Here is a 24113-nt window from a genome sequence, read left to right as displayed (position 1 = left end):
TATTTACTTAGTTAAAAGCTTTTATATCTTATATGAGAACGCTATATAAGTTATTGGTTGTATATGAAACCGAACTACGTGATCGAGACCACATTAGCCTCTGTTTTGACCCAACAAACCACAGCACCAAACTATCTCTGAACGAATTTTGACTAGCATTAATTAATTTATAGTTGTTTACTTATATATTATGCCACGTCAGTTTTGACCCAAAAAAAAAGATTTATAAGTAACATTTGTAAGCTAGTTTAGATTCTCATCTTATAATAATAATAATAATAATAATAATTGTTCTTGGATATAATATTTTTCTAAGGTAAACCGAACGTTAGTGAGAATAAATTGTACACTAGTGTGCAGTGCAGTAATAGAAATAGAGATCTCTCGTACAAGCACCTAATTGCGCGTGAGGTGGGAGTGCGATAATATATTCGATGAGAAGACAAGCGTTGAAATGCAAAAAGGTTTTGCAGAAAAAGACGACAGACGACAAGCGGTACTCGCCTGGGCCGTCCGATCAGAGCACTCTCAGTAATCATGCGGGCTTGACCCACTCTTGCAAAATAATTGAGCCTTGCGTACGTGCTACGCTTTGCGTGCAAAGTACAGCACTGCCCGTGTCATTTAATATCAAATAGTAAGTCAACTCTTATCGTCTCTTTTTAGCATTTGATTATATTTGTATTACTACCTCCTGGCAGAAGATTATAAAAAAGGATTATCCTACCTAAATGCCACTTCAACTATTGCCTATTTTCACATGGGATATCTCTCTCTCTCTCTCTCTCTCTCTCTCTCTCTCTCTCTCTCATAGTCTCATAGTCTCATAGTTTCATAGTATCACTCTTCGTCCTCCTCTTTCATAGTTGTTACACCTCCAAACCTGAGATCACCGTCTATGGATCCGACCCCACTCATCTCCTTGCTAACTATCTCGTATCCAACCCTTCCACGTCAGCTATCTCGACTTCGTAAGTCTCTGTCGTTGGGATCCCAATCCAGTTTGGACTGTCACCAATGACATTACAGTGGCTAGCTACTACATCATAATTGTTGAGATGTTTGTCGTTGCCATGACCATCTCCATTGCTCCCTCTCTTTTTTCCTTTTTGTATTTGTTTTATTTATGTACTATTGTAGTGCATCGCATGTTTATACATGTTGAGTCTTCAAGTGATTTGGAAAGAACTTTGATCATTCTAAGAATGTGTTGTTGTTATAACCAGCTCTGGTGAAGAGATTTTAGCTCATCAAGCCTCTTGGTGTGCTAGTTTTCTGTGCTATCTATAATAGCCAAGATGGAGGTTTATTTCAACAGTAGTTGACCTACCTCTTATGCTAGCTATTATGCATGAATACATATTATTATTATTATTTACTTGATACTATGTTTCAATATTATCGTAGAGCTTGTATTCATGGCCATTGCCATGTCTCCCCTCTGTCTTCTTGTCTATCATGTTGTGATGGAATGTTAAATGCTATATAAAATAATTAGTCTACGGGCTAACATAAATACGAACGGAACGTTGAAATAATTAATTCTGAAGGTGTTCCAAGGTACCTAATGTGTTAAGTGTCCTTATTGGGCCGGGCTAAAATGGACTCTGACTTGGGCCGGAATGGGCTATTTTCAACTGGCATAGTAATATGGCAAGGGTAAAAAAGTAAATATGCAGGGAACATGATGTGATAGGTTTTATTTTTCTCGTGTAGACGCTTCGAAAATCTCTAGATGCCTCTCTAAAACTAAAATTAATATTTTGATCCATAAATTAAAGATAAAAATTAAAATCTTTAATTGAATATGTACAGCATTATTTTTTTCCCGAGAATTTATGTCTTAGTTGCCGCGAGTACCAAAAAGTCACTGAGATTAACTTTAGAGATGCGAATAAATAAATAACAAATTTGTGGTGATAATAGCAAGATATTTTTTATATTTTAATTTTACGCCAAGATAAGAGGACAAAATTTTTTTATTGAAGCATTTGTGTTTCCAAAGTGTAATGCACACAGTCATCCACGAGAGGCACACGTGGGAGAAAGAGAATTCCTTTTTTTTTTTTCTTTTCTTTTGTTAAAGAGGAGGAAAAGAGAATTCGAAGTCGGCTAGTGGTGGGCCCTGCGTAGTACACGTGCCGCGATAGACGGTAGGCCCGGGGATGACTCACTCGATTGCTTACGCGACACGTGGGCCCAGGATTTGTTTCCTGGTCCTCCGTGGCGGCTTCACCGGCCAGGATTTGACTTCAAGACTAATATCTCTCTGGTCAACAACACCTAACTGAATTCTTATTTTACGTTAATAAGATCTTTTCTATATCTATATTTTGAAAAAAAAAAAAAAATCTCGTTACTACGGACACACGTCGTGTTCTCATTTCGCCCCAGCTAAAATGTCGTATTAATTACAGACTTAAAAAATGGGAAGATTATTATGTGATTAAATTATTTCTACTAGGCATCAATCAATGTGTACAATGTATTCACCTATTTTTTGAAGAAATGTAGTTGGTCAAAAGGTTGACTGGTGTTCTTATATTTGAAAAAATTTCGAGTTGAAAAAAAAGAAAGAAAAATACGATGTAAGAGACAATTACATGTCCATGTAATAAAAAAGGATAGAAAAGACTAGCAATTCACAAGTATGACCTATAAATTTGATGAAAGAAATGTGACCCTAATTGGAAATCTGAGGGCCATGGAATATCATCAAACCAATAATTTTTATGTTGAAAACGACACAATCCTAATCCCAAACCGACCACGATTTTATTCGTGGTCCAACTGTGTAAAGAATGAAGCCATAGAGTCATAGAGATTATGAGGTAAGATAGATGGTAATAGTTTATTTGGCAAATTTTTATTTTTATATGGGTGTAGCGTTTGGCACCATTGTAATTGGAGGGGAAAACTATGGGTGCAATATATGGTAGAAAAGTATTGATGTAGAAATAATTGAAAATTTTTTAGCCAGCACTACGAATAAACAAGAAAAGAAGGGGGTTCCCTGCAATTAACGCATTAGAGTATTTGAGAGGATAAGAACGACCGAGCTCTGTATCGCCTTCTGCTATAAACCTCACCTCCCACCCCCCCACTCCCAAAACTTTTTTCTCCCCACTCTTCTTCTTCTTCTTCTTCTTCTTCTCCTTCTCCTCCTACTCTTCTACTTTTGATCATAAACCCAATTCGACGAACTGGCGATCGACAACGAATCCCCCTTCAAGGAGCTCATGCTCAAGAACAGGAGGTCAATGGTGAGTTCATTGATTCGACTCTGCTTTATCCCCTTTTTGTTTTGGTGAAAATTGCAACTTGGTTCTTATGTATTGTTGGTGATGGATTGGATAGGGAGGAGGTGGAATGGAGGAGGACAACAGGTGGCCTCCATGGTTGAAGCCTTTGTTGTCTACGAGCTTCTTCGTCCAATGCAAGCCCCATGCTGACTCCCACAAGAGCGAATGCAACATGTACTGTTTGGATTGCATGAACGGCGCCCTCTGCTCTCTTTGCCTCGCCTATCATCGTGATCATCGAGCAATCCAGGTAACCCCTCTTCTCTTTCCCCTGTTTCATGTGTGATTTCGCCAATTTGGCCATCTGGGTCTCCTCCTTTTCACCAGAAAAGTGGATGCTTGGTAGAATTAACCTGGTTCTTCGATTGCACTAATGAAATGTTTTGTTCTCCAAATCTTCTCAGATAAGAAGGTCGTCGTACCATGATGTCATCAGGGTATCGGAGATCCAAAAAGTACTGGATATAACCGGAGTGCAGACTTATATAATAAACAGCGCTCGCGTCGTCTTCCTCAATGAGCGGCCACAGCCGAGGCCTGGCAAGGGAGTGACCAATACCTGCGAAGTCTGCGAGAGGAGCCTCCTCGACTCCTTCCGCTTCTGCTCTCTTGGCTGCAAGGTCGGTCCCAATTCCGCTTTCCATCATTACCATTAGCGATCCAATTATGCTAATTCTAATCTGGTGTTCGACGAAATGTCTAGATTGCAGGGAGCTCAAATGACAATATCAAGAAGAAGAAGAAGAAGAAGTGCAAAACGAAGACGATGCTGGCGACATCGGACTCTGAGGACTCATCGATGAGCACGAGCCGCGGGAGTGAGAAGAGCAGTGTGGTGCAGAGCTTCTCCCCGTCGACGCCACTGCCGACTGCCGTGAGCTACCGCTCGACCAAGCGGCGGAAGGGCATTCCTCACAGAGCTCCATTCGGAAGCCTCACCCTGGAATACTAAGCCCGTCCATTATACTACTACACAGTAGTCATATATTGACATAGCAAGAGCATAGATTGTAAGACTTTGTTGCAGTTTAAAACTAGGATTTGGAAGAACAGTTGTAGATATTATTATACGTTAGGTATGATTAAGAGACTCGAGAAATAATACCGGTGGAAGAAAATATAATAGCTGCTACTTCTTAGTACCTAAGTTTTGTAATAGGTTTTAGACTCTGTTAATGTTAAAATGTATATATTAAGAGAGGAGATAAAAGAAGAGGAGAGGAGACGATGGATGGTTGTGCAATAAAACGTTCCTTGTGCAATAATGAAGTATGCAGCTTTTCTAGTGGTATAATTTTTCTTTTTCAAAAGTTATATAGAATGGAAAGATAGCTTTCTAATGTAGCCTGGTGTATCTTTTAACACACACACACACACACATATATATATATATATATATATATATATATATATATATATATATATATTTATATAAGGATGGATACTTGGTGGAGTCTGTGCAGAGTAAATGCTCTGTTTCGTAGTGGTGGTGGTGGCGTTTGCCTTTTCCAGTTCCGTGTCTATGGTGGACCCAGTTTTCTGTCCACCTATGATATGGCGCCGCGTGTCATCATGTCCGCGTTGCTATTGGGCTAGGTGGGCCGCGTCACCCTCCGCCGCCTTTCCTGACTCCCCTTCCGCTTTACAGTGGCCTTCTAGACGCGTCCCCGTCATCCTGCGATCGAAGTTTGGACGGCTTTGATTCACTCACGGCGGTGGACGAGTCGCGCACGGGACTCTCTCGGGATGCAGCTGATCCGGTGCGGGACATGAATGTAGATATTTCTGAGACGATTGCCAAGCAGCACGAAACGTACTGCGGGTCGGAGATACGATCCACGTGGGCCTGCGGCATTGTCCTAAAGGACGTTTGCTGTTGCGGGTGCAAGCCGTCCCCATCCTTCGATCCTGGCGACTGCGTCGTGGTCTATGTTCCACCTGTAAAAGTTACAACCAATCCCATCGCGCCACGTCTAGCTTCTGGGTCAAGAGCCCGCGAAGTGGATTCTCCACGTGAAACGCGGATCTCCTCCCACGATTCCCCTTGGTGGTGGAGTTTAGTGGACAGAGAAGTGGATCTCACTGTACGTTTCCCCGCTCCTTCCCACCATACCACAAACGCTAGTGCTGCTACAAAAGTGGGCCCAACCAACCAAAACCCCCCATCCATGGGCCGTTACAATTGCTTCTGTGGGCCCACAACCTCAACTTCCAAATTGGCCATGGCCATGCCATGCCTAAGCCATGATGTCATTCACTTGCCAACCCTAATCTACAACAAACACTAATCCATATCTCTCATCTTCCACAATGGTAGGTCACCATGTCATCATCATGGATAGTAATTACACAACGTCGTCGGCCGTCGACGACGACGACCTTTGTCTTTTTCCGGATTAGGTCGACGATAAGTTAACGCTCTAATATTAGATTTGTCTTCCCTTAAGTTAGATTTTTTTTTCCCTAGACCTTTGAATGTGAAAGCCACAAGGGTCCATTGTACTTGTTCTTCCTTTATATGGTGGTGGTACATAAATTTTATTCTATTTTAGAATAATGGTGTGGAATTATTCTACAAGCTACTTTCTTGCTTTATATTTTGTGTCAAGGTAGTGGGTGGGTGGAAGGTTGGTAGCATAAAAAAAATGTTATTTAAAAATAATTAGAAAAAGTAAGAATTTTAAAGGGAGATTCCTCTCTAAATGTAAGGAGTATATTTTAGATTGCATGAGGAGGAAATGGATTCTATGGGCATGTTCATTATTACATCCACTCTATGTTAGCTGATGTCTTTAGCCATCACTTCTATTTCTACTTGTTTTTTGTCTATACGTCAAAAAGAAAGTATTTAACTGTATCTTATTGGATGGTGGGAGATAATGAGACTCTTACAATTTAATTATATATATATATATATATTTTACATAATTGATATATATTTTATTATAATTAATAAAGTACACATATTTAGCACATACTATGCACACTAAACTTTATTATTATAAATTAATAAATCAAATATAATTAAATGGTAAGAGCTCTGAAAAAATAGTGGAATCTAACCTGGCTTACTATTTTATCTAACTTTGAGTTAAGACTTTTATTTTTATTGTCGCAAACTGCTACACTTCGAGCGAGAACCTTAGTTATTAATATTCCTTTAATTTAGAGTTTGAAATATAATTAATTTCTTAGTCTCGTAATCTTTTTAGTCAACTCAATCCTTATACTGGGGCTTGGGTAGGTGCGGACTAGTTTGTTTTAGTAAACACCAGAAGCCTTCACGGAATTTATTTCACCAATCCCACGAGGCAGTTGAGAGTTGACCCCAGGACTTTTGGCTAAGGTTACTTCCCTCCCTCGTCATCTCAAGAAAAATGTATTTCGTACTTAATTTAAGTTTTATTAACATTTGACGAAGCGCGCGAATATTAAGGCACCTGCTTGCCTCGGGCATCGTGCATCGTGCATCGGAGATATTTTGTTCCGCGGTCGAAGAAAAAGTGGGCCCAGTTACTCGAGATCCAAATAGAGACTCATCTTTGACGTCTAAACATAAAGCTAATTGAGATTAAATACAGAATAAATGAAGTCGGTGCTTCTAAGAACAAATTAATATCACTCTCTTTGAATTTTGTTTTCCAACATAAACTAAACGGCAAGCATCAAACTTTCCACCTCCCATCACCCGGCCAGTAGCATAGCTTAAACACAAGCAAAGAATATATGCCAATTAAAGGGTTAGTTGGTAGTAAAAAACCACTCTCATGTATAGCCTTGCTTGTATCTTCGAAAAAGCTCGTCGGTTTTGGCGTTGCGAAAGGCGTAGCAACCCATGGTATACACACAGATGAGAGCTACTAATGTGACCACCAATATCAAGTCCGCCTTCCTCCATTCTCTTCTCAGGTTTGCAAGCAATCCAGCCTTGCAGGATGAGCAGGAGTAGCATAGCTGAGTCTGTTCATTGCTCCATAGCACGCAGTCCGTGTCTTCTGTGATGCTAATTGGGCTAATCCAGTACGTTGGGTTCACAAATGTGAATCCACATTTGGTTGGTGGCTTGCAACATCCTGACTGTCAACATTAAAGAAAGCAAGAAACTAACACCAAGTTGATATATAAGATGGGCTAAATTAAGATGGGCTTGAACTAAAATGCAACTTATATATATATATATATACCTGTAATGGGCTTAGCCTAGAATTGAAGAAATCTTGAGCCAATCTATAGGTCTGGTTCAATTCAGCACAGGCAGTAGTCGAGCTTAGACACATCTTGATCTTATCCCACTTGTACGAGCCTTCAACTCTACGGCGAAGCCAACCGGAATAGTCTTCCAGTTGATACTCCAAGTAAGCTCGGCTGGGTGCCTGGTGAGCGGAGCCGCTGTTTGTGACAACGAAGATAAAGATGACGAGAGTTGCAAGTAGGAGTATTAGGGCAAACATGGCGACTAGGTAGAAGAGGAGTAGCCATGGGATTCGCCAGAATGCGCCGACGAAGCCGGCGAGGGCGACGAGGAGGATGACGATGCCGATGGCGATGACCGGCCACTGGAGTAGTTTTACGCAGGAGTTATCGATTTGCGTGGAAAGCCAGATTCCAGCTGCAATGATAGGGATGGAGAGGAGCATGGCTACGAAGTTGATGGCAGCTATCATGGTGTTGCTAAGAGCCATTATGGAGAGACTACAGAGAGAGAGAGAGAGAGAGAGAGGTCTAAGCTGTTGCAATGGCGATGGAGATGGATGGGAATTGGTTTGATATGGAAATGGTTACTTAGCAAGGAAGGGTTGCAGTGCAAACTGGGTGTTGGAATCTTAGATGCAGTAGTTTTTGTTCTCTCTTTTTTGCCTGGGGAGGCATCGATGGAGGTGATAAGGTTACGTGGTAAAGTATAATTACGTGGTAAAGTATAAGGATGCTTTTGCTTTTCATGTGCTGCTTAGTCTTGGATTTGATGTCTTTATTGTTCTTTTACTTAAAGTGTGATTCCATATTGGTTTATGGCTTTATGCTTTTCTCTACCTATTGGTAGCATAAAAAAAAAACATAAAAAATTATAATTTTATGACTGTTAAAAGATTTTAGAATAGTTGGTAGATTAATAGAATATTGAAGATGAGTGAAAGGTAGTGTTTGAATCATTTTATATAGGTATTCATAATTATTATTAACTTTTTTGGTTACCACGTACATCTGGTTGAACAAAAAATAAATCACCTATACCGTCTTAAACTTAAAAAAATAATTATACTGAGATTTAAATAAATGCTGGGAAAAATTTATTTTAAACCAAAAATTTTTTATGACAGTTAAAAGATTTTAGGATAATTGGTAGATTAATATAATATTAAAATGGAGCACTCCGAGTTATAAATATTTAAAATGCAAGTCATAAATAGGTGAAAGTGTTAGATGTTAAATGTGAACTTTTTTATTAAAATATAAAAATATTAAGTTTATAGAATAATTGATAAGATAATGTATATGCAATCATATACATAAATAGGCATACATACATTGTGAATACCTACACATATAGGTTATAAATTTGATTGCAACATACATAGTGTTTAATATACCTAGATTTAATAAATCATCACATATTTTACATAGATCCTCTCATTTATTTTATATGTCACCTTGAATCTTACTGCTATCTAATATCTCCCAGACGATATAGACAAAGAACGTCAAATGATCATCTAAAGAGTAAAATGATAATGAAGTATTTAACATTAATCATGACAACTATGTGATATATTCTTAATAAAAAAATTAGGATTTAAGTATAACGTAGCGTTATCCAACTTAATTTGGCTCAATTCTACAATACTCACTTATATTTTTAATTTACTCATAGTCCGAACTAAAATATAATAGTTAATTTTTTTTTATTGTATTTGATCAAATCATAAGATGCTCATTAGAGATAAAATTATTAAAATTTGATAAGCTTTTTAACATATCTAAAATAATATTGATCTAACATTAGATGACAAATAAATACATTTTTTAATCATTATTTTATTATTTAATAAAATTTTATTTCTAACCAGTATCTTTAATTTTATAAATATGATAAAAAAATAATAGTTGTACTATAGTCTCAACTAGAATTTTATAAAATTCTAGTTGAGACTAATAATTTTATAAAATTGAACCCAATTAAGATAGCCTTAAGTTCAATTAACCCTATAATCATATTTTGGGCAAAACAAGTAATTCACATTTTGTGGCAGCTAGATATAAACCACTACTTAAGAAGTCATTGCCAACTGTTCGTTGACGGTCTAATAATTTTCTTGTAATTACCAACTATTCGTTGACATATTTATTGCAGTTGTAACTTACGAAGCTAATCAACACCAAACTTCTTTTTTTTTTTCTTAAAAAAACTTGACATTATCTTACTAAAGTTATGTCCTTATAGAGGTTGGTATGCCATCACTTTCTGATGAATGTAACACCCCAACCTCCTCCACTGGTCACTTTGCTGCACTTCCTCATCGACACAATTATTGCTATAGAAAGAACGAAAGAAAGAAAGAAAGAAAAAATCTCGGCCCTTGATTAACTTAAACAGATGGATTTAAATTTATTTAATTCCCCTTACTTTCATGGTTTAATTTCTCTCTAATTCGGTGCATCTGAATAAATGTTCAATTAAAGCAAGTAATATTCTTTTTGACTATCTTTTTAAAAAGAAAATGAAAGAAACCTTCTGGAATTTGGGGTGGGATAAATGCGGTGAGTAGAATAAGAGAGTACTCCACTGAGTAATCTTCCTCTTATTTGAGTTGTAGATGGTCTATTTTCACCCATACTTGGAGAGTATTATGAGATTTATTTTTATATATTTTCTGGCAGGTTCACCTCTTATTTTTATGTCAAGAAAATATTACCTAATTAAAAGTGAGATGTTAAAATAATTGTAGTAGTAGTAGTAGTAGTAATAGCGATGTTTTACGTTTTACTATCACCATTCACCGCGACAATTAATTTTGTTTTTGGTAATACTTAGTCCAAGAATTGGATGAATCTAGGAGGTGGGTTGTAATCTTCTTTTCACTTCACTAGCGCAGATGGAAAGATTCCTCTCTCTATTTGTCAATCACAGTGGCTGCTCCTCACTACCCACCAACTCCAAATTGGAATAATCCATCGATGAACTCACCACACCTACAGCCTTTCGTTTAGTCAACAAATCGTCCTCCTTTCCCAATTCCCATCTCTCTCTCTCTCTCTCTCTCTCGTCCACAATCCAGTAATCCACAATCCACGATCAATCGAAGGAAAATCCAATCTTTTCTCTTTGTCAAACACTTTGCTTCATAATCAAGCACCTCGATTTCTTCACAAAAAGCAAAATTTGTGAGAGAATCTTTCTTCTCCTCGATCCCAATGGTAAGAGAAGAAATCTAATTAATTATCTCGACTTTCTTCTTCTTCTTCTTCTTCGATGGCTTCTTCTTCTTCTTCCAATGGGACTCCACAAACTTGGGTCCCTCCCAATCCAACCAGAGACTGCTCCCAAGGCTTCTGCAGCGCCTATTGCCCTCAATGGTGCTACGTCGTCTTCCCTCCTCCACCTTTCGACATCTCCGATGGCGGCAGCTCGTCCTCGGCCTTCTCCCCGCTCGTCATCGCCATAATTGGCATCCTCGCGAGCGCGTTGCTCCTTGTAAGCTACTACACCATCATCAGCAAGTACTGCGGCACCTTCGACTCTCTGTGGCGTCATCTCCTCGGCCCGGGAGACGGAAGCCGCGAGGCCGGCGCGCAACAATCGAATCCCACCGAGGAGTGGCACGGCTCGCCTTCGAGTGGGCTCGACAAGTCTTTAATCGACAAGATGATAGTTTGCAAGTACAAGAAAGGCGATGGGTTGGTGAATTACACGGATTGCTCTGTTTGCTTGAGCGAGTTCAGGGAGGAAGAGAGCTTTCGGTTGCTGCCGGAGTGCAGCCATCCGTTTCACGTCCAGTGCATTGATACGTGGTTGAAGTCCCACACCAATTGCCCTCTTTGCCGTGCTAGTATCGTAGCCCAGTTGCCTCCTCCTCCCCCCTCGTCGTCTGCGCCGTCTTCGTCTTCGTCTTCTTCCCGAGGGCAGGGGAACCGTCAAGAAGTGGTGGTGGTTGTAGATGAACCAGAGTTGGTCTCAGAGGAAGAGACCCACATGAGAAACGGTGGAGACAGAGCTAAGAGGAGGATGGGGGAGGCCACCAATGGCAGAAATGAGATAAGAGATGAAGGTGTTCGACCGAATGACTCAGCGGATTCTAATCGTAGAGGGGTTTCGATCGCGGCAGTGCTGCAAACGAGCATGGAGCAGGAGATGGTAGCCGCTAAGGAGCATTCACGGAGACGGAGTTGAGCGGCCGAGGATGCTACAATTGAGATATACTTTACAGCATCCCGTGTAAGGAGAAGACCAATTTGCACAGAATGACATAGCAAAATGAGGTTGTCGAGTTAATCGGTAAACCAATTAAGTAATCGGTCGATGCTTTTTGGTGGGCTGTTATCGAGTTGGAGAAATCTCTTGTGAAGTGTTCTTCTGCAAATGAGAACGTCCTTGTAGATTTGTGAATTGAGTATGAACTCTAGATCGTGTATCTATGGATTGTCTCTCCTTTTAACCCGACTTCTGTTACCAATAATTTGAGGGTCGAGGACAAGATTTTGCTTCTTTTTTTTTTCTGAAAAGTTTGGATTTGATTAGATCGAGTTTATTGTTTAGATGTGTTCTTAGTTTTTTTTTATTCCATCTATAACCCGATTGTTGTTTGATGCCGGTATCTTTATGTTCAGGGAAATATAGGAATAAATTCCTAAACTTAATATGTTGTCGTAATATTAGCACAACTAATCTTACTTTTTCAAAGTATATTTTACCCCGAAGAGATGGTGAAAAAAAAAGAGATAAAAAGGATATCATGTTACAATTTCGCAGCTAAAATGGGTCGAATAAGAACTTACTCAATGAATGATGATGTCCATAGTTAACATTGAAGTTACTAAGAAGGGATGCCTTGTGACACCCCTTGTGTCGCCACCTTTGGCACGTCTCATACTGATCGGCACGGCCATTTATTTCATCCGTATAGTTATATTTGTGTCGATATTTATTTTTATGATTATATTCAAACTAAAATAGTTATTATTTAATTATATTTGAATACTGCAGCGATAAAATTATAAAGAATTAGATAAGTTTTCTAACTCGTCTAAAATAATATCGATATAATTTAAAATAACAAAAATATAATAAAAACATATATTTTTTCAATAAATTTATTATATTTTTATTATCTAAAATTTGATTAATAATTTGAAAAAGTAATTTAAAAAGTAACGACTGTAATTTAGTCTAAGCCACGTAATTAGTTAAATTAAAACAAATAAAACTTACTTTTTTTTTTCTTACAGGTATATACTTTGAAAATCCTTTATTTACTTATACGCCACTCTAAAGTTGATATATACATGTATACTCAAAACATATACATCTGCATAAATACACACTCATAACATAATAGAGTAAAAAGGTATAAAGTTACCATTAACTAAGAAAAACATATAAACTTAGAACAACGTAGTTTCAATTTTTTTCATTTCTAAATTATTAAAAAAAATTAAGAGTTAGTTAAATCTGAGAGGTATCTATGTAAAAAAAGATGATTTAAAATGATATACATACAAAGTCCATGTGTTTAAAATTTAGAGAGGCGTAATATATATGAGATTTTGATGGACATGTATAGAAAAAAAATGTTATCAAGAGTGAAGTAAATTTATAATTAACCATATTGGCTTATAAAATATAAATTCCCTACTAAAAATTTATTAATCTCGTTTACTCTGGCTCAGCCCAAAAAGATTGGGCCTAGAAAACCTTTGCAAGTTGACCATATTTAGGTTACTGCACTCCTAATCCATCAACTATACGGGCCAACTTGGATTAGGGCGTTAAATCTGGTTGGGTTAGTTCTGAACCTTAATTTTTTAAGTTTTTTTTTTTGTTGCAAAGGTTAATGTATTAACATAAAAAAAGGCACAAACTTACTCTAGGTATGTAGGGAGATACCTAAAGAATTATTATACAATAAATCATCTAAACTCGTCGGTATGGATTGAGCCTATACCCGCAAAAATATTGAGTTTGTCTGTAGATTTGCTAACCAATCAGCAACACGGTTAGCTTCTCTAGAATGGTGAGAGAAGGATGTAATATTTAAATTATACAATAAATTAAAGATATTAGAAAATAGTGATCGCCATCTTCAAGAGAAATCATATTTTGATTGGACGATATTGATGAGAATTTTGAAGTTCAATTCAAGAAGCATCCCCGACAAATCGAACCGGGTAGAGCGCCAGAGACAATAGTATTACCCGTATGGTTCTTGATGATGAACTCTAAACTGACCTCCCAATTGCTTGCAGAGGAGATTACGTTTGTAGGTGGAGCCATCCATCCACCTCTTCTCCTATCATTCTCTATCGGTCTACTTGACTTCCCATTAGCTAAAAAATTTCATGGGTGAGAGCCCTAATTTTCAAACTTGGTAAACTAGTATAATGGAATATTATTCATATTAATCCTATAATGCATTAATAACTGAATCATCAAATTATATATATTTTTCCTGTTAGTTTAAATTTAGTTTTTTTTTTTAATGTCTAATATATGAATTAAAATATGATCCCTACATCCTACCTCTACTGTCCTCCCCGCTCTAAAAGCTCAAAAATTAAGTTTATATAAATCTATTACACTTTTTATCACCCCTCGTATTGATACCCAACAATCTTTCTCTTTACCCCATTTCATTTTTGTTTTCTTTAGAACTAAACCCTCGCAAGTGATTCTTAACGAACACCCATTAACATTTGAAACTAATATTCTTTTCAAAGTAGGGCCAGTTACGCCCCCACTCCCCCCCACTTCTTGCACGCCAAGGACTAACATTTAGCAGTTTTCTCTGCTAGAAAAAAAGAGAGAAGTCTTTGCTATGCGATTTAGAAACAATCCACCTCACCAGTCGATTCAACTATATAGAGTAAAGTTGGCAATAAAATGACATTGATGTCAATAAAAGGAAGATAAAATGAGTATAAACTATAGAGATTGCAATCAAATGGGACAGAAAACCTTATTTGAGGATCTGAGGTATATTTTGTCATATCAAGATGCAACTGGCATGATATCGCACATCACAATATTGTCTAGCAAATGTCGAAAATTTCTGTTATAATGCCAAATTGGTAGGTGACACTTTGGTTCTTCTGTGTACATTCTTCTTTTGTCACTTTCTCTGCAGTAAACTCTGGAAGTAGAGAATATTTGCAAACTCACAAGCCTGAGTAACAAAATGGACGAATGCAAACCTTGAATTCTATGTTATACGCAACACTTTACTGCGATCGTGTATATTTTTATCCACCATAGATTACTACTTGGGAGTTCCTTTTGAACTCCTTTTCTTTTCAATTGTGAGCGAGTTGTGATAGGGAATTTGGATTCTTCTCATTGAAGGTTAGCCAAGCCCATCTAAGAAAGCAACAAAATGATATAATACTTTCCTTGAAGCAAAGCAAACGAGGAAATGAGATATGGATGAGAGGATATCGTGGGTGCTCGCTGAATTATAAGTTGCTTTCAACCATTTTAACAAGAAAAAAATCTTTAACAAGCAAAAGGAAGGGATAGGAAGAATTCTACACGTTGCAAGAATTATAAAGAGTAGTATCTAATTGGTTTTGCAGAAGTTTTGGGCAAAATATTAAGAACTAATCATGGCCGGGCAATTAATCCTTTCGTCCACTCTCGGACTCTTAATCCCAGCTTCATTCGCAGAAGGTTAGCGATGCAACTAATTGTTTCTTTCTACGAAAAGGAAACTCCCTTCTATTTATTTATTTTGATGTAACAACTACACCTACTTAGATATCATTATCCCAGCAAAATCCATCACCAAGTTGCCTGACTCTATAGATGTATATATATAAGAATGAAGCTTGCTTGTTGGGTCTTCCCTTCCAAGGTTCATCCAGGAATATCCTTTAATTCCTCTTCATCCCACGTTAACCCCCACAACTCGTCCTCTCCAAACCCTTTCTTTATTAACACCCTCGCATAGTCTAGAATACCACAAGAAATTTAAACCCAAGAGGGAGAGAGAGAGAGAGAGAGAGAGAGAGAGAGAGAGAGAGAGAGAGAGAGAGAGAGAGAGAGAGAGAGAGAGAGAGAGAGAGAGGGAGAAGAAAAAAAACCTCGAAATGTCGAACCGGATCAAGACGGTGGTAATCCTGGTCCAAGAGAACCGGTCCTTCGACCATATGCTAGGCTGGATGAAGCGGCACAACCCCGAGATCAACGGCGTCACGGGTCAGGAGTCGAACCCGATCTCGACATCCGACCCGAACGCGGCGGCGATCCGCTTCGGCGACGGGTCCGAGTACGTCGACCCGGATCCGGGCCACTCGATCCAAGCCATCTACGAGCAGGTCTACGGCGTGGCCTTCGAGGCCAATGCTACCCCGATAACTCCCCCGGGCATTACGACCCCGCCCATGAACGGATTCGCGCAGGAGGCCGAGAAGGAGCAGGCCGGGATGTCGGCGACGGTTATGAACGGGTTTAGGCCGGAGTCGGTGCCGGTTTATAAGGAGCTGGTGGCGGAGTTCGCGGTGTGCGATCGGTGGTTCGCATCGATGCCGGCGTCGACGCAGCCGAATCGGCTGTTCGTGCACTCGGCGACGTCGCATGGGTTGGTGAGTAATGATAGCAAGAAGCTTATCGAGGGGTTGCCGCAGAAGACGATATTTGATTCGTTGCATGACGAAGGCTACTCCTTTGGGATTTACTACCAGTATCCGCCAGCTACGCTCTTCTATCGGTATCCTTTAAACTAACCTATTAATTACTGTTTTCTTTTAATACGTATATATAAATATATTTCAAAATATCCTTTATATGCCCCTCTAAAGTTTATGTATACATATATTCTAGTTTTCATATATTTGTCTTACTTAAAGGTATATTTATATATTTATTAATACTTAATTTTAAAAAACAACCATAAGAGTATTCATACAAATAACATATAAGGTGGACATACAGATATTAACTTTAGAGAGAAATACTAGAAAATAAGAGATTTCTAAAGATACATAAGCAAAAAAAACTGATTAATTATTATATGCTTATAATATTTTGGTTATTTTCAAACATATCCAAAGAATTAAGACCATTCATAATTTTAAAAACAAATGTATACTTTTACATGAAGATAAAACGTAGGTAATTATTTGCAACAAAAAAAATCTTTTATAATTTTAATTACGTAACTTCGCTTCCTCCCCTAACTCTGTTAGCAATCTTAGTTTTTCCATTTGGTCGACTTAGTTTTGGACTTTTGAAAAAGGTTGTTCACCTCGTAAAGTTCACCATTTTGGCAGCTAGATTGTAACTAAAAATAGTTAAGAGTCTAACTACTAGATTTGGGCTGTTGTAGTATTATTGTACCTTTTCGTAGAGAACTCCGTCATCAATGTCGGCAAGGGACTGCAGAGACGCAAGGTTGTATATCCAAAACTGTTTGGAGTATTTACTTCGGATTGTTAGTTGTGGGATCTTGGGAGTTGTTGTTACTTGATCTAGCCAATTAAGGTTAATTTGGCTTGCTTCATACTAAGTTTAGATAATAGCCATTTTTGGAGCTTTGCTTATGTTCACGTCTTCGTCTATATATTTTCTCTGAGAAAGTGATGGTTATCTAACAACAGTTACGCTCATTCATTGCTATATTTACCGATTGTTATGTACGTCTACGTTGTCTGCAGGAACCTGAGGCAGTTAAAGTACGCCGGTAACTTCCACCAGTTTGATATAGACTTCAAGAGAAACTGCAGGGAAGGGAAGCTGCCCAACTACGTAGTCATCGAGCAACGCTACTTCGACCTCAAGATCTTGCCTGGTAACGACGACCACCCATCTCACGACGTATCCGAAGGCCAGAAATTTGTCAAGGAGGTCTACGAAGCTCTGCGGTCGAGTCCTCAGTGGAACCAGATGCTCTTCGTCGTCACCTACGACGAGCACGGAGGATTCTACGACCACGTTCCGACGCCGGTCGGGGTCCCCAGCCCCGACGGCATCGTCAGCGGGGAGCCTTTCCATTTCAAGTTCGATCGCCTCGGCGTCCGCGTCCCGACTTTGTTCATCTCCCCATGGATAGATGCTGGCACAGGTTGATTTAAGAATATAGTGCATTAATTGATTCTAATTAAGAATACATATTTCTAGACTAAACCGTACTTTATTTGCTTGTTGCAGTTGTTCACAAGCCATCAGGCCCCTATCCTAATTCCGAGTTCGAGCATTCTTCGATCCCTGCAACTGTAAAGAAAATATTCAATCTCAAGGAGTTCTTAAATAAGCGAGATGCATGGGCCGGCACGTTCGAGACTGTGCTGACACGAACAACACCAAGAACGGATTGCCCATGTTGGTTAAAATCATTTGAAACAATTCTCATCTAATCTAACTGCATGCTCTGATGTCTTTTTTTAATGTAATTACCGCAGTAACTTTGCCAGATCCTAAGAAGCTAAGGCCGACTGAGGCCGACGAGAACAAGAAGCTATCCGAATTCCAAACCGAGTTGGTGCAACTTGGGGCCGTACTCAATGGTGATTGCAGGAAGGACGTCTACCCCCACAAGTTGGCGGAGGGGATGACAGTAGCGGAAGGTGCCCAGTACTGCACGGATGCCATCAAGAAGTTCTTAGACGAGTGCGAAAATCTCCGTAAGAATGGGGCGGACGGTTCGCATGTCGTCGTCGTGAAACCAACCCAAGAAGAAGAAGCAGCAGCAGCACGCAAGAAGAGATCTTTGGCTTCTAAGATATTTGCCTGCTTTGCTTGCAACCAGTCCTAATATATGGCTCTTTTATTAATTGCATGAGTTGTATTAAAGAAAGATGTTGATTCTTTTTGTGTGTGTGTGTGTGTGGAAGTATATATAGCATCAAAAAAATTATGTTAATTAAGGTTAGGCATGCAATATCAATCTCTGGTAGTATTCACTTTTGAATCCCACAGCTAATGACTTTTAGATACTTGGGATAACATCATACAAGAATTTGATTGTCGTATATATAGGCAAGAAAACGCCTAACTCATTGCTCATCCTCGTCTCAATCGGAGACGAGCTGGCAGCGATAATATAATGACAATATAATAGGAACCTATAAAGTGAAAGATAGATAAAAAGGATCATATACGATCGACAAAATGCGTTGCTCCGCGAGGCCACTTTAACGTCACGGTGTGCCTCTATATCCGCTCTCGTCGGTCTTCTCGATCGCGATCGAGATACTCGGCGACCGTGATTTCCAACTTCTCTCCTCCACCGCCTCCTCATCCTCGTCGATCACGATCGCCGTTTGGCTCTCGCGTCTTTCTCCGCCGTGTCCGCTGCCGCTTACGGCGTCGCGGACCGCGACCACAGCGGCCTCGTCGGGCGGCGCTTTGAGATCGGCGCGGCAGAGGGGGCACGTGGCGTGCGTCTCGAGCCAGGAGTCGATGCACATCGGGTGGAAAGCGTGGCAGCACACCGTCAGCAGCCGGACGGAGTCGCTGCCGGTGAAGTCGGCTAGGCAAACAGCGCACTCGGCGGTGCACTTCCCCTCTTGGACACGCCTCACCGCCGCGTAGGGCAACGTCGGGAACGAGGCCAAGATCGTCGGATCTAGGCCGGGTTTCCCGACGGCGGAGGAGGACAAGATGGTGTTGGAGCGGAGGCGGCGGCGGTGGAGCCAGAGAGAGATGAAGTGGAGGAGATCGCGGAGGAGGAAGACGGAGAGGAAGCAGAGGAGGACGAAGAAGAGGAGGAAGACAGGGAGGAGCATCGGGAGGGACCGGAACGAGGAGGAGGAGGAGGTTGAGGACAACTTCGAAGGAATGGTGGTGGACCAGGCGGAGGCGGCGTAGCCAGAGAAGAGATCGGGCATGGGAGGAGTCGCCATCGCCGGATGAATAGGGTTCCGGCCAGCGAGCGGCCGTAGATTTGCATCGATTTTCTAAAAAGGGGCGCTTCCCTTCGTGTGTATCCTTTTGATTTCTTGGTATCTTTTGAGGTGAGAAATTTTGGTTGAGGAGGAAGAGCGGGGAGGAGAAGAAGGGTTTGTGGAGGATGAAGTGGCAGGATTTGTGGCCGGGAGAGAGAGGGTTACGCGCGAGGGACAATAGACGGTTAACGGTTGATAGCGGAGTTCGGGGGAATTGTTTACTGCGAAGCGAAGCTAACAATTTAAATTTCGACCAACTCCGAAATTCTCCAGTATAATTGTTGACCAGGCCAGCCCGGTTTGGACCTAGTTCTATAGGCCCAAAAAGCCCGAAACGGCTCTTGCTCCCCCAACCCTAGCACGTCGACCAAATCTATTGGTAAATTGACTTCTTTTTCCCAATCAAAGGTTCAATTGTTGTCAAAAGATTGCGTGATATTTGTGGGTTTTTCTCTTCTACCAAGCTCTAAGCTCGTCGTGAAATCCGAGTTTGCCAGTGTGTAGTCGACGAGGATTTCGTTTTGCAGGTAAGGTGTTCGATGGAATGCCAGAGCCAGGGTCGTTTGCCTTCTTGAATTCAACCCTATTGGCGATTGCGAAGCACTCACCGGTCAATACACATAGCGTTCGTTTGGGGTCAGCTGTTCGAGATTATGTTTACCAACGACCAGAGGCAGGCCGAGCGCACAGGAAAATATGGCACCCCCAGGGCTCAATACCTTCAGGTTTTTTTCCCTCTCTCTATAATTAGATATACCTATGGATTCCACTTTGCTACTATTACTGCCCAAATCAATGCAATCGAATACCCAAGATGTTAGATCAGATAGACGCTTGGGTGATAACCAGGATCATAGCAATTGCTATCTCATTATAGTGCGTCCAAGTTATGCTTGAGATTCTCGAATTAGAATAGCTATAAACCAATATATCTAGATTTATTTGCGTGTAAGAATGCTTTGATTGATTAACATAGTCCATATTGCTGTCTTTGATATGTACATTGTACGCATGACTATCAAAGTCATTATTATTATTATCTTCTTCCCTTTAGTTGCTGTATTTTTACTTTATCACAACTCATTACTTTAGTATTTTGTGGCAGGATCTTGTAAATGAGTTCCAGAAGGCAACAAATGAAGGTAAATGTTGCTAATGCTCTTTAGTAGTTCGTGCTCTCTCTCTTTTGCAAGCTAATGTTTTTTTCCTTTTCTGCATTTCTTGATTCAGAAAGTTACAATTTACAAATTACTTGTTGACAGAGACTGCTTTTGCTTGGGTTTCACTCAGATAAAAAAAGTTGCAAATTGTGTGAAAGCCTTCTTCCATTTATGTGTTTCTCTTTGCAAGATAGCATAGGATTTTCTGCTCCCCTCCCTCTTCATTCAAGTAGAATGAGTTGAATTATGTAGTTGTATTCATGTTTCGTTTCATTTGATCTAATATGATATGCTTCTAGCTTTTAATGTGCCTGTGTTGATGAAAAACATGGTATAGCATTTTTTGTGGCATTTATGTTTTCCATGTATATTTGCCTCAGTGGGAAATCTTATTTTTGCAATAGCCTAGCTACAGAAGTCATAGGAAGTTCAATGTGATACTGTGAAAACTTTTGCGAGGCATAGTAGAAGGCCATGCAGGCTTGGCTGAGAGCCAATCTTTCCTCTGCAGTGTCAATTGCCATGTCAACAGATGAATGTTTCACTCCCATGCCCTGGAAAATAAGTCCTTGCTCCATGTATCTCTTATATTACCTTTTTAAACCTGGTTTCACTGTGAAAGAGCTATATAGGTTGGGAGGGCAAATCTGATATCCAAAATTTGACAGAAAATCTATTGTTACTTCTTTATGTTTACTGTAAGAGTAACACTGTTGTTGTTCATAAGTTAAGAATGATGTTTTATTTGAGTTTCAGATTAGTTCTGTGTATGCTGCTACATAAGACTACTGGATGAAAGCATATAACTGAAGCACTATGTGACATATTGGCATGTTGACATCACTGATGGATATGATGATGTATGCCTTCAGTTCTTATTGCGTTCTTGTGAATTGATGAATTTGTTGTATGTTAGATGTGGTTGATGATTTGAAAGCCTTGTGCATGATTGTTTCTTTCCTGCCGGCTGTTGTACAATTCCTGTCATTCTTAGAATCATCACAATTTAGAACTTGTTGAACTGAATGTTATTTGAGCTTATGCACTTCCATTATTTTTTCAACTTATATAATAGAATCAAAAGAGAGAATTGTGGCAAACTTGGCGAACTTTGCATATGATCCTTACAATTTTGCATTTCTGCGCCAGGTACCAAACTGTTTCAAGTTTTGTGGATATTGAACTTGTATTTCTTTTCCTTCCAAGTTTAATATGTATATATACCTATACTGTGTAATCAGCTAAATGTTTTGGAGTTGTTTCTGGACTGCATAACCGAACCAAATGAAAAACTCATCGAATTTGGCATTGGCGGAATATGTAATTCATGTGCTGGTGAGGAACACAATTGCATTATTATGTTCATCCCTTTCATGCATCTTTCATTTCAATATAGTGATAAAAACTTTATGTTCATGTGTAATTTCAAGAATGTAGATCAGTAGTAATTGTTTCTATCGTATTGAAGAGAAGAAAAATATGAATATTAGATGGCAATAGATCCAGATTATCATACTTGGGTATGTTCTTTGCATATATTTTGCTTTCTTTGATATAAGATGACATTGTACTTACTGCACTGCAGACCCAGCAAACACTGCGATTATTATTCAGTCTGGTGGAATTCCACTGACCGTACAATGCTTATCTAGTCCAGTTAAAAATACTGTAAGTATGTTGAACTGATAAAATGTATAATGTCCATTTTAACTTGTCATGAATAAAGAAGGCAAACGAAACTTTAATTTCTACTTGACAAGCCACTTGCAGAAGAATCATTTCCTTCTTTTTCATGGATGCCAAGTGTTAAGATGATTGTAATGTTCAAATATGATATAATTTGGGACCAACTGCATCTTTTACCTTGGTCTTCACTAAGGATTTTAAGTGCAGATTCTCAGATGTTCTCTAGGAAGTTGACCTTGCATAGATTATTCAACTAGTGGCTAACTGTTATGCCAGGTAAATTATGCACTTGGGGCACTGTACTTTCTATGCAATTCTTCTTCGAAGAAAGAGATTCTGAAACCCGAAGTTCTCAGAGTCATCAGAGAATATGCTGCAGCTGAATCTGTTAATGTGAGCTTCAGCAATCTTGCAAAAGCTTTTTTGGACAAGCATGTGAACCAGTGAGGTTAACCAGTTTATCCAAAGGGTGTGTCTTCTAACATGAAATGTGCTATTATCTACTTCATTATTACGCATCTTTTAAGTTTTTCTTGACCTTTTTCATTATCATACCCTGTTTCAGGTCACAACTGTGGTTGGCATATTTATTGCAACCTCTCTGACATATAAATTATCAGAATCAAGCCGAAGGAATGTAGATGGGTTGCGAGTTGCTTGTAATTCTTACATGAGATCCGATAATTGAGCAAGCCCCTTTTGTCTTCTATCATAATCAGGTTAATATCTCACTGAGGAGGTAGATACTCAGAAAGTGGCTCTGCTTATCATGTTAGTCAAAGCATCTTTGACATGTAGAATTTTGATATTCCATGCAGCTCAAATATTCTTGCACTGCGTGACTAATGTTTGGCGAGAGGATGAATATATTTGGATTCATTTTATCTTAAATTAATTGACAGATAATATGAAGAATGAGCTGGTCGAGTGTCGCATTTCGTAATATCCTAAAAGGTTTAGTGCAATAGAAGTGAATTTTGCAAAACTGCTCCTACCTCGCCATTTTATTAGGAAAACAGGCTCTAGTTGACATATAAGTTAGATGACATAAACTCACTTCTACCAAAACTAAATTTTAATGTAAATTAAATATCATATAAAGATGAGGATATGTTACAAGTTAGTTACAATTTAATGACTACTAACTAAGGCCCCGTCTCGTTGGTGTACAAGTCTTTAAGCCTGAATAAGGATTTTATGCATATTTTGATAATAATTGTAGTATAGTAATTTAATGAGATAGAAAAATGTAATGTTATGCTGTAAATAAGAAAGAATTAATTCGTAAATAATAAAAATTTATGCACCAGTCAAACGAGAAATAAAAATATGTTATCCTTCAATGAAAATTTTAGTGGATAACAAATGGAAGTGATATTTCAGATATTTTTTTTTATATTTAGAAAGTCGTAAGATAAATAAAAAGATTTTAAAATAATAATAATTTAGGAGGTTTTGGTGTAATCTTTTCGAAAATAAATATGTAAGTTTGATGAATAAAATTTCCATTAGTGGATACATTTGGGGAAGAGCTTTTTTGGAACAACGACAGTGGGACCACCTTGATCTGTACTGTGCCTGGTGGGGAGGTGGGGTCCCCGTTTCTTCCGTATTGGTGCTTCTTTTTCGGGTGCCACTAACCTATCGCGACGCTTTCTCCTTTAGGGTGGGGCCTCCTCTTCCTAATCTTTGGATTATCACATCATCCTACGCAAACGCTAGTCAAAGAACCGATCCAATCATGTCATCACACGCCACGTAATAGCTCTCTCCAAATCCTCGACGTTTTGCTTTTCCACTGCTCCAAATGAACCTCTCCAGTATTCATTATCACACCGGATCTCCTCACATTCTTCATTCCTATACTACCCTCACC

General features: G+C 39.2%; 6 protein-coding genes across 6 annotated transcripts; 4 read left to right on the top strand and 2 right to left on the bottom strand.

Annotated features, from left to right (window-relative positions):
- Positions 1-2978: 2978 nt before the first annotated feature.
- LOC140793484 (protein RGF1 INDUCIBLE TRANSCRIPTION FACTOR 1-like) lies at positions 2979-4596 on the top strand. The gene is made up of 4 exons (XM_073144980.1): positions 2979-3263; positions 3358-3552; positions 3707-3922; positions 4006-4596. The coding sequence occupies exons 1-4, from the start codon at positions 3240-3242 to the stop codon at positions 4252-4254; spliced, it is 684 nt and encodes a 227-aa protein (XP_073001081.1). The 5' UTR covers positions 2979-3239; the 3' UTR covers positions 4255-4596.
- A 2247-nt stretch (positions 4597-6843) lies between these two features.
- Positions 6844-8161, bottom strand: LOC140793353 (protein TORNADO 2). The gene is made up of 2 exons (XM_073144784.1): positions 7487-8161; positions 6844-7379 (listed from the first exon to the last, which is right to left on the bottom strand). Exons 1-2 carry the CDS (start codon positions 7982-7984, stop codon positions 7068-7070), a joined length of 810 nt encoding a protein of 269 aa, XP_073000885.1. The 5' UTR covers positions 7985-8161; the 3' UTR covers positions 6844-7067.
- A 2198-nt stretch (positions 8162-10359) lies between these two features.
- Positions 10360-12035, top strand: LOC140793377 (E3 ubiquitin-protein ligase Os04g0590900-like). The gene has a single exon (XM_073144826.1). It carries the CDS (start codon positions 10771-10773, stop codon positions 11686-11688), a length of 918 nt encoding a protein of 305 aa, XP_073000927.1. The 5' UTR covers positions 10360-10770; the 3' UTR covers positions 11689-12035.
- Positions 12036-15297: 3262 nt separating this feature from the next.
- On the top strand, positions 15298-18385 carry LOC140793376 (non-specific phospholipase C4-like). The gene is made up of 4 exons (XM_073144824.1): positions 15298-16216; positions 17163-17569; positions 17656-17826; positions 17907-18385. The coding sequence occupies exons 1-4, from the start codon at positions 15597-15599 to the stop codon at positions 18257-18259; spliced, it is 1551 nt and encodes a 516-aa protein (XP_073000925.1). The 5' UTR covers positions 15298-15596; the 3' UTR covers positions 18260-18385.
- On the bottom strand, positions 18378-19742 carry LOC140793378 (E3 ubiquitin-protein ligase ATL15-like). The gene has a single exon (XM_073144827.1). It carries the CDS (start codon positions 19347-19349, stop codon positions 18645-18647), a length of 705 nt encoding a protein of 234 aa, XP_073000928.1. The 5' UTR covers positions 19350-19742; the 3' UTR covers positions 18378-18644.
- On the top strand, positions 19179-23128 carry LOC140793379 (uncharacterized). Its single transcript, XM_073144828.1, has 8 exons — positions 19179-19770; positions 19919-20116; positions 20497-20533; positions 21627-21700; positions 21793-21886; positions 22137-22219; positions 22514-22706; positions 22803-23128. Exons 2-7 carry the CDS (start codon positions 20045-20047, stop codon positions 22682-22684), a joined length of 531 nt encoding a protein of 176 aa, XP_073000929.1. The 5' UTR covers positions 19179-19770; positions 19919-20044; the 3' UTR covers positions 22685-22706; positions 22803-23128.
- The last annotated feature ends 985 nt before the right edge of the window (positions 23129-24113 follow it).

The sequence above is a fragment of the Typha latifolia genome, chromosome 8 (assembly GCF_019914945.1).
Source record: "Typha latifolia isolate L0001 chromosome 8, TyphaL0001v2, whole genome shotgun sequence".
Lineage (NCBI taxonomy): Eukaryota > Viridiplantae > Streptophyta > Magnoliopsida > Poales > Typhaceae > Typha > Typha latifolia.
This window is presented reverse-complemented; position numbering and strand designations above follow the sequence as displayed.